This window comes from Cynara cardunculus, assembly GCF_001531365.2.
Source record: "Cynara cardunculus var. scolymus isolate 2C chromosome LG 9, CcrdV1, whole genome shotgun sequence".
NCBI lineage: Eukaryota > Viridiplantae > Streptophyta > Magnoliopsida > Asterales > Asteraceae > Cynara > Cynara cardunculus.
This window is the reverse complement of record NC_037536.1, coordinates 9,373,454-9,383,627: the sequence shown is the minus strand read 5'-3', so window position 1 is coordinate 9,383,627 and position 10,174 is coordinate 9,373,454. Positions and strand designations below refer to the sequence as shown.

Genomic DNA, 10,174 nt, shown 5'->3' with positions numbered 1-10,174 from the left:
ACCATTTCTGAGCTCTCCCCAGCTTTTCCATACTTTCTGGGGCTATGTTTCCATATTGTCTTTGCCCACAGATTTTCTTGCTTCTGTTTTCTAGGTATAGTAACTAAGGCCGATTTTTCAGTTCAGTTTGCTGAATTAGTTAGAACTTATTCATAATAGCTTAAAAGATTTATTTGAAGTATCCACTTAAAGAGCAAAGGGAAAAAGTTATACCCTAGATGGGATGTGATTTCTCCGTTCCGTTCCTAAAGAACGATAACCGCTTGAACCTGTGTAGTGAGCTCAACTGACGATAAATTTTGAGCCTTTTCAGAGGTCACTGGTTCGAATGTGCATAAGCTGTAATAATGAGCAATTCTAACCGATCATATATACTCGATTTTAATTCTGTTGCGAAAATGAACCATTAGAAACTGACCTCGGAAAAGTTTACTATTGATCTATTTGCAATTTAACCGTATAATCGTTGTAGAAGTCATTCAATCGAATAAATCATAACCCCGAAAGGAAAAAATCAGTGAAAATGGATGAGGTTGCATCAAAATGGATTTCCCAAGGTATTTAAGCATAGTTTTGATTGAATATTAAGAATTAATTACAAGGGATCCTACAATTTTTCCTAGGAAAATAAGAGGATTAACAGCTGGATTGCGCCTTACCTAAGATCATGAATTACCATCATCATCTTGCTCGATCTCAGATGCAGGCTCGTCGTCTTCCTCAAATCCGTTGATGCCGTAAGCTGCATGTCCATGCCCAAAGGCTTTAATGTGGTCTTTGAGTGATCTTTTGTGCTTAAAATCTGAACCACAAATGCAGTACCAAAGCTTCCCACAGTTCTTCTCATGTGTTCTCCAATCGCCCCTAACTGCGAACGCCTTCCCACATTTTCGACACATGAAAGGCTTGATACCATGTTTTCTCTTGTAATGTGTTTGGAGGGTTCTAAAATCTTTGAGTGGCCTTGACCGTGGGTGATCGATATTGTTGCGACATCCTGGTGCACAACAATAGCATGGTAGCTTTAGCATGCCAGTTGGTTGAGTGCCCCTTAGAGATTCTGGACCTTTCCTGTACTGAGATCCATGCCCCCACATATGCATCTACAATTTGCAGTATATATCTAATTAAACAAACATGATTCATTAATTGAGAACACGCACAGTTACTAAAACTAATATATATGGATCATAGATCCCAGTTCCTCTCTATTAGAAATATACATGCTTCAAGCTTCTCTTCACACTAGTGACTACTGCAACACACATATACAGAGGTTAACACACTAAACACTTGAAAATTCTTCTTATTTTGGTATTCAAACGGTTGTCATCTTGGTTAATTGATGAAAGCTTTGTCGTAATATCATCTAGAAAAGATGCAAAGAAGAGAGAGAGAGAGGAGAGAGAGAGAGATGAAAATCTTGGAAGGTAAGGTTAAAACAATGTAAAAATGTTCACTTGCGCACTATTCAAAGAGCACAGATTTCCAGGTATACTAAAAAGCAGGAAACATTGCCTGTGTAGTTAAATCAAATGAATTTGTAGGGTACAACTGTTCCTAAGCCTCAGTTTGGTTCAATCAGATTCAGATCCCAAAATCCGCAATCCATGCAGATTAATAAATTATTTGAAGCAAAGATCATACACTCCAATACCAGTCTTTTGCCCTTGACATTTTGAACTCACAAACAAATGAAAATAAAAAAAGAGATCAAGGGTATTTTAAGACTCCATTCCAGGCAAAAAGAAACAAGTTAACATGCCCATGTGGGCAGTCTTTTACAATCACAATGATCAAGCTTTATCGATTGATCTCTGATCGTTTTGATCTTAATGGATGCTGGTACGAACTGGAAGTACTTTAAAAAAAGATTCAGATAGTTGCCGTTACGTGAAAAACAAAACGAGGTCAGAAGAAAGTTAAGCCTAACCATGTAGTTGAATCAACTGCTCAAGAAATGGAATTAAAGAAAACGATAAAGAAGCAATAAGAATATGAGGACACTTGAATCAATTAATTAAGAAAAAAGGGAACACAAAAGGGGGTTTTGATATGAACTATTAGGTACCCAACCTGCATGTTGTTGTATCTATTGAAGGTCTTGAAGCAAACAGGACAGGAGAACTGAGTAGGGCCAATTAGAATCTGAGAGGGTGTTGGTATCCAGTACTGACCCTTGTTGAGTCTGCTGATAGGGCTATACCCAAGACAACCTTCATCTCCATCTCCATCTTTACTCTTATTATTGATGTTACTAGGAACCATTATCTCAGTAGTAGTAGTAGTAGTAGTAGAAGAAGAATTTGATGAATTTGAGATCAAAGATGCAAGATCAGCAGCACTAGCGTTTGGAAGCCCTATGTGCAGTGCGACAGTCACAGCTGTTTCATCATCTTCCTCCTCAACATCATCGCCCTCCACATCCATATCTTGATGAGTAGTAGTACTGCAAGAGGGTTGTTGTTGATGATGATAATAATCTTCATGTTTTCTTGATGGGCTCAAGCTCAAGAGAGGGAGGGCTTCTCTGAGAGGAGGCGAAGGAGGAGCGGTTGGATGTTGATTAATGACCGAACTGGATGGATGGATGTTGAAACTGTTTGTAGTTCTAGTGTTTGAATATGAAGAAGATTGAAAATTGTTGTAGTAGTAACTTCGAGGGTATTGATAGTGAATACTAGTCTGAACATGATGAGGAAGATTTGTTGGACAACTATTGGAGAATTGATCAATCCTGAACCACTGTGAGTATAGATTTGAGGAGTATGAAGGGTCAGTCATGGTGGTGATGAAGAACAAGGAAGGGGGGAGAATGGTTAGCTTGATGACCCTTAGCTTTTATAAAGAGAGAGAGAGAGAGAGAGAGAGAGAGAATGGATGCTGACGGTGATAAGGAGTAATCTAGACACTTGTTTTGTGTTGTTAACCTTTTTTTCCATTATATAAAAGAGAAGGCATGTAAAGGTACGTAGTGCTACGTGCGGGCGAGTGTGTGGGTATATGCCCTATCCAAGACTCCATTTCATCTCCTTGGTCAATATATACTGTATTGGCATTAGAAATACCCTGAATTTAGGCGATTGTAGTGCCCTAAATTACTTTCTTGAAAGAGCCATTAGAGAAAGGATTCTAAAGAAAAAAGTATCCAACTGTAGTCGACAACAAATATATAGAAGCCCGTATGTATATTATCTTTGTAAAGAGTCGTTCAAGACATACGAGAAATCTTGACGTATATTGAGAATAAAGTACGTAAGTCTAGCGAATGTTGAACTTTTCAACACAAGAATTTTGATTCTTATGGGCTATTTGATAGTAGTCTAATAGTTTGATACAGAATGGTTAAGTGCTCGGAATGATTAAAAAGCTATGTATGATATAGTGCAGAATGAAATATGGTTGTTTAGTAACTATTCTGAATGGACAGCCTGAATGACAACAAAAATTACCACTTTAACCCTCTGTGTGATTTAATTTTAAATGAAATATAGTTTTTTTTGGTAAATATAATGTAATAAAACAATTACTTTGCAATAAAAGCTAAACAAATCTCAAATCTTGTTCATAATCGTAACTACTAAATAGAAACAAACAAACACTAGATTTAGGCAACTTTCATCAACGAAATATAGTAACACAATAACAACATAATTACAGAGGATCAACCACAAACCAAAATCCATTTACAATTCACAAGAAATAACATCTAATCAACTAGCAAAACACTTACCTATTGTTTCTCGTTTGCTGATGCATTATCATCGACCTCAGGTTTCCTAGGGGGTAATCGATCGTTTATTTGCAAATATCATCCACGTAAACATACCGATAAAGCTTTCTAAAGCTCCTAACCCAGTGCCAAGTATGAGGGCAGAAACAGTCCTCATAACACAATCACATTTCTTGTGAATCTTGATCTCATTTTCATTCTTTTCTTTGAAAACCATGGGCTCTAATGGTTTAGAATGCATCCAATTTGGTGTTTGCTTTGTTTTAAAGACCCAAAAATACACATTACATAGTTGTGAGAGTTCCTATTTGATTAACTTAATCATATGAAAGAACCCCTCATTTTCACGCCAGATTTTAGGCAAATCGATTTGAAGAATAACAATGGATCGAATGGCAGGATTTCCCTAAATTTAATTACTCAATCTCATTTGAACCCCCCCCCCCCAAGTAATTAAATTACAAACGAGTTGGTTCTATTATGGATGTATAGTCTTCATAACTGAATTTAAAACACATCCATATACAAAAAGCTTAAGAAAAACATAAATATGAATGCATAATGATAGAGTCATGATGGAATGAAGTGTTGAAAAATCTTTGTAGGAAAGGTTGTGATAAGGATATATTCTTGATTCTTAGACCGTTGATACTTTGATGAGTATCCTTATTGTGAAAAAAAGAGCAAAACCGAAGAATTTCAGCCAAAGCTTTGGAATCGAAGATTGTTGTAATCATATATATAAAAGTTGAGACAATAAGATGAATACAAGGTTAGAGGGAATTCATGAGGACATACACTCCCATTACAATATCTACAAGAATAACTACAGGCTTAACACTTAGAAGCAATGGCCTTAATGTGCTTACTTGTATCCTAATGTATCCTAAAATAGAAGAAAATTTAAATCGGAAAATCTGTACAAAATCAATACTTATATAAATAAAATCATCCAGGAATGAGGAAATTGTGAAGTGTATGCAACCAAAAAGAATAGAGGATAAATAATATTCTACTAATCTAAACTATTTTAAGTTAAGGTTATTAACAAGCGTCACTATCTTCATCAAAAGAATCCTGACAAAATATAACGCCAACTGACAATAGCCATAAATCCCAAAAAGTGCCTCTACCATCATCCAGTCACTTCGATCAAGCCTTCAGAGTCCCACCGCTAAGATATCCTGATATAGATGTTATTTAAGAAAAAATGTTAGACTTGACGTCTAGTAAGTTCAAACAGTTATAAATAGTGCAAGTCCAATCATATTTTATAAGCTTGAACGAATCCCAAAGTTCAAATATTTCATATTAGGATCATAAGGTCAAAAACACATCTTACGAGACGGAGGAAACTTGGTTACCTTTGATTGTGGTGGAATACAAAAGTAGGGCACGAGTCTATGCTTTAGAACTTCTATTATGGAACATTGTTCATCGAGTTCAACCGCACACGGTCTATAGTTCAAGTTCTCCAATAAACTAAGATATGCTCCTTTGCTAGAATCAAATTATTATGGGTCACACAATCATCAAATTCAACCATCCAAGGTCTATAGTGACTCCTACGGTGATTCTATAAAATAGTTTATTAAATAATATCATAAAAACTATATTGATGTTTTATTTCAACAAGTTCCTAAAAAAATTATGAGGATACACAATTGTATATGGCTATATAAACATAAATTATATAAAATAGTATAATAAGATATTGAGACATATTTGGTGTAGGACAAACCCTAAGGGGGCGTTTGATTCGCAGAATGAATTCTAAATGAATGGAATATGTCAATGGAATTAGAATCTGAAAGGAATTGGAATAGGTTATCATGTTTGACCAAGTGTTTGGTTGGCAGGAAATTGAATGTAATCTGTCAAATGATTTGGAATCTGTCTGTTTGGTTTACAAAGGAATTGGAATAGAATAATGAAAATTGACAAAAATACCCTCTTCTTTAATACATTTTTTAAGTATAAATAATAATAAAATTAACGTTTAATCGGAAAAAAAATGTAAATTACCCATTGTTTCCATAAGTTGGTTTTTAACTTTGGAACTAAATTATAATAAAAAAATTAAGAAAACTTTTTTTTTATTAACCTGGATATTCAACCCGCTATGCGAGCCGACTAATCCCAGGGCGACCACCTGCTTTGCAGATAGCCCGGAGTCATCGCATTTGAACCTCCGTGGCCACAAAAGGATTTTTATTTTTCTTTGGATTTGAACCAATTGCCCTATTTCTTCTTTATCCCCTTCCCATTTTTTGCCCTAGAAGTAACCCCCCACTTCCTCCCTTTTTCCTTGTTCTTTCCTATCGCAACACCATCTTCTTCCTCGTCGTAGCACAATGAACATTGGCCTCTTTTTTCTTCTCCTTCCCCTCTACTCATGAACATCTGATGTGGTTCCATCAACGGTTCCATCAAGAGAAAAACAAATCCATAAATCAAAAATCTGTGAGAAAAACAGATCGAGAAACAAACCCAGAATCGAGAAAGAGAAAAATGTTAGTTGCAGATCAATGTGGTTTCATTATAGACAGACGCACATAGATCGAAGAAGAAGTTGTTTCTTCATGTGGTTTCATCATAGACAAAGGCAAACGTTAGTTACAGATCGATGTGGTTTCAACAAAGGGTGGAATGGATTTCAATTCCATCTCTATTTTGAAGGAATGGTCAAATCCAAATTTAATGGAATGTTTGAAATTCAATTCCATTCCATAGGTGACCAAACATCAGAATGGGATTTGGCCAACGGAATTGACCATTCCAATTCCATCATATTTCGTCGGAATCCGACGAACCAAACGTCTCCTAAAAAGATGGGCAGCCTAGAAATCAAAGTCAAAGGGCATCAACTCAGACTTAGTGATATTATTACTAACAAAAATATTCTTAAAGTGGTGATAACATGAATCAAACTCCAAATCACAAACGTACATAAACAAATCCTTACCACTCAGCTATTGATGTCTTTTTGTATTCTTTTTCATCCTTTTTAGTTTTACTACTTTCTTTTGGTTCATTTTTCTTTCTTATTTTATGACTTTTTTGTACCAACAATTATTTATCTAAAATAAACTAAAATAAATCATAATTTATATGTTCTTTTGTTTCGAAAACGCAAGTAGTAATATTTGAGCACAACAATCAATGTATGGAAGTCTGTTACGTTTAACTTAATTTGATGTTACGTTATGGTGCTCTATTATTATAAGATGTGTACAAGGGAAAACACATTATCATTCAAAATCAATAACAAACGACGTACGAATAATGTAACATTCAATTTTTTTATATGCTCAATTATTTGCTAAGTATATTTAATTATTAAGTTAAAGAGAACTTATGATTTAGTAGGATTTTAGGTTTGAAATTTTAGAATTATATTTTTTAAGAATATATTAGAGGATTTGGAAAATTTTACGTCGAAAAGATACGTAAAACGGATTTTTTGGGAGACCTTTTCTGAAATATTTTCTTCGATGTTATAGATTATCTCTTTAGGAACGTGTAGGCGAAAACCTCATAGAAAACGGAGGTCCAAGCAAAAAGTTATGAATAATTTAAGTGTTGATGGTCAAAATGGGTACCTAGCCRGGCCAACCCGGCCCAACTCGAGTTTTAGCATTATAAATTGGAGTTTTGGCCCATTTTTCTTGTCATTTAAGTCCATAACTCACACACACACATTAGAGGTGCGATTTTCACACACATAGGCTTGATTCAACTCAAATCAAAGAGGAACTACAAGATCTTGGAAGGATTTGATCATCAAGTAAGGTATAATTTATTTTTGCACTTGTTCTTGGTTGACATTCTTGTTTTATGGATTGCATGTTGAGATAGAGTTAGGGTTTCATATGGGTTTGATCTTAAGTGTATAAAATGAGTGCTTTTTAGTGTTTATGACTTGAAATGATCATTAGATTCAAGAGATTATCAAGATTTATGCAAGTTCATCATATGAACTTTGACTTGATTAAGTCAAAGATTTGGGAGATAATATAAATGATAAAATAAAGGTTGGATTTTGATTGTTTATGTCAAATATGTTATATTAAGTTGAGATTCAGAAGTTGGAATAATTTGGAATCGAAATGGTTTGAGAAAAATGTTTGAAAATGAGAATGTTGACTTAAGAATGCATTGAAAGTGTGCAGACTTTGAAAANTTTGGAATAATTTGGAATCGAAATGGTTTGAGAAAAATGTTTGAAAATGAGAATGTTGACTTAAGAATGCATTGAAAGTGTGCAGACTTTGAAAATCTGTATAAAATCGTAGAAAAATCCAAATGAGGTGAGGCCAATTTCTTTAGTTAGATATTTGAGTCTAGTTTATTTCTTATTTTATGATCAATGCATGAATTCAAGCTTAAAATAGGCAAAACAGTTCTGCATATAGCAGCTGTACATAGAAATTTAGGTAAAATGTTCAAATAGGATATGTGTATATCATGAGTTTCTTATATTGGTTGCTTATGAGATTTTGTACATTTACTTCAGGGGGTAATTAGAACATGATTTGATACTTTGGAAGCAATCTAAGTGTGGTAGATTGGACTTGCTTTGTGAGCTCAATTCGGAGCTTTTCGGTATTATACGGTTGCCCGGTGAGTTATATAGTTAATTGTTACATATTGATTTGAACATATACATTTTCATATGAATATTTTTGGTCTTGAATGGAGTCACCAGATATTGATTTGTCTTTGATTCCGTCTCTTGAGTCGATTCCTTATTACTATCTCGGTACATCGGTTTGCTTTCTGAATCTGGATTCGTTGTTTTGTTCCTTCAATTGTACGCCATAGTACGGGTACTACTTCGTGTGGTACACCGGAAGTTTATAGTGAAGTCAAGATCCCGGGTTGGACGGGTGAGACTTTCTGCGATTATGAATACTCATTGCTCGAAGAGGAGGAAGAGCAATGAGTAGGGAACCTTGGCACATATCCGGTAGAGGAAGGCGGGCAGTGCAAGGTTTCCCATAATGTATGATTCTGACTCGGACTTTGGCATGAGCCCGGGAGGTGAAGGACGGGGTGATGCACTGTCCTCGTTATGTTTACCGATTCGATCTCTTRGTTCTTGATATTTATTGGTATTCTAACGTTGTTGAATATATTTGGTCGTTAAGCCTGTCTCCTTGTTGTATTRAGCATCAATGGTATGGTGTATTATGGTGATTTGAATATGGAATCCTGTGATCTTAGCATCCGGTACGTAATTGCTCACTCGGTTTCTTGTAAGTCTCGGTTTGCATCAGGACGATGTCTTGAACTCTTTTATTGATAAGAGTTTATTATGTATGTTTATAAACATGTGCGATATTGATATGTAATACTTAACTATTTAACTCACTAAGCATTGGCTTACCATTTAAGTGGCAACCTCTCTCAGGAAAGAAGACGGATAAAAAGAAAGAACCCGTCGTTTGACTTGAAGATTTATCAAGGATCTTGAAGATATCGATCTTGCTTTTGGTAAATAGTAGCTTATATATAGTCTTGTCCCGTATTCTTTTGCTACTTAATTCGGGTTGTAAGTAAAAAATCTGTTATATCCGGTTTGGAATTGTGTTTTGGGTGGTTTTATCACTAAAATAGAATGGATATTTCGATGTTTTTCTAGAAATTAATATCCGACCAATGCATCGCCTCTGGACCGATGCATCGCCTCTGGTCCATTTTCATCGCCTCTGGTCTTCTTCCAAACTTAGTCGTTTTATCAGCATTTTTTTAGATTTTTCATCCTTGGCCCCGATTGCTTTGACAAAACTTTTAGAATAATTGGAATTAATTTTAGTCCCAATAATCAATAAATTATATTTTATTGGAGATTTTATAGAAATTGGTAATTTGAGGTTTGCTCAAGCGAAATGTTACAAATAAACCGTATAACTTGATTAAACTCCAAACCTTCTGAAAATAATACGTTAATTTGTTGTAGTTTTTATATAGTGAGAGCATTATTTAGTTTCCACCTAGGGATATATAACCTTGCGCACGACCCTGATTTGGTGTGATATAAAACATAATGTTTTTGACTGGTATAGATTTTTTTTATATGTGTGTCTACGAAGTAAAATTCTGATGCCAATTCAGAAAACCATGCAAAACACACAAAATTTGTACCTTTATCACTTAATGGCTAGTGGTCGGGCTAGATAAACATAGATGACCTAGAGGTTAAAGCTTGAGGCTATGTTTGGTAAAATAACTCATAAGTCGGCTGATAACTGATAAATTAGTTGATTACTAATAAGCTAAATGATGAATAAAATATGTTTGGTAAAAACTATAGCTTGTAAACGTATAAATGACAAAAAATACATCTTGAAACAATAGTCAATTACAAATATTTTATAATATAATTAAAATAAATTTTTAGTAATTAACTAAAAAAAAATCTAATAATAAAATATGTTA

The 10,174-nt window shown here is 34.6% G+C and overlaps 1 protein-coding gene across 1 annotated transcript; it reads right to left on the bottom strand.

Annotated features, from left to right (window-relative positions):
• Nucleotides 1-565: 565 nt before the first annotated feature.
• LOC112518482 (zinc finger protein WIP2) lies at nt 566-2,784 on the bottom strand. Its single transcript, XM_025126188.1, has 2 exons — nt 2,077-2,784; nt 566-1,103 (listed from the first exon to the last, which is right to left on the bottom strand). The coding sequence occupies exons 1-2, from the start codon at nt 2,782-2,784 to the stop codon at nt 666-668; spliced, it is 1,146 nt and encodes a 381-aa protein (XP_024981956.1). The 3' UTR covers nt 566-665.
• Between the last annotated feature and the right edge of the window lie 7,390 nt (nt 2,785-10,174).

Bases quoted from the DNA above. Each gene is read 5' to 3' on its own strand.
- LOC112518482 (XM_025126188.1), bottom strand. From the start codon at position 2,784: ATGACTGACCCTTCATACTCCTCAAATCTATACTCACAGTGGTTCAGG. The intron at 1,104-2,076 runs GTTGGGTACCTA...TGCAAATTGTAG, and splicing joins ATAGATACAACAACATGCAG to ATGCATATGTGGGGGCATGG.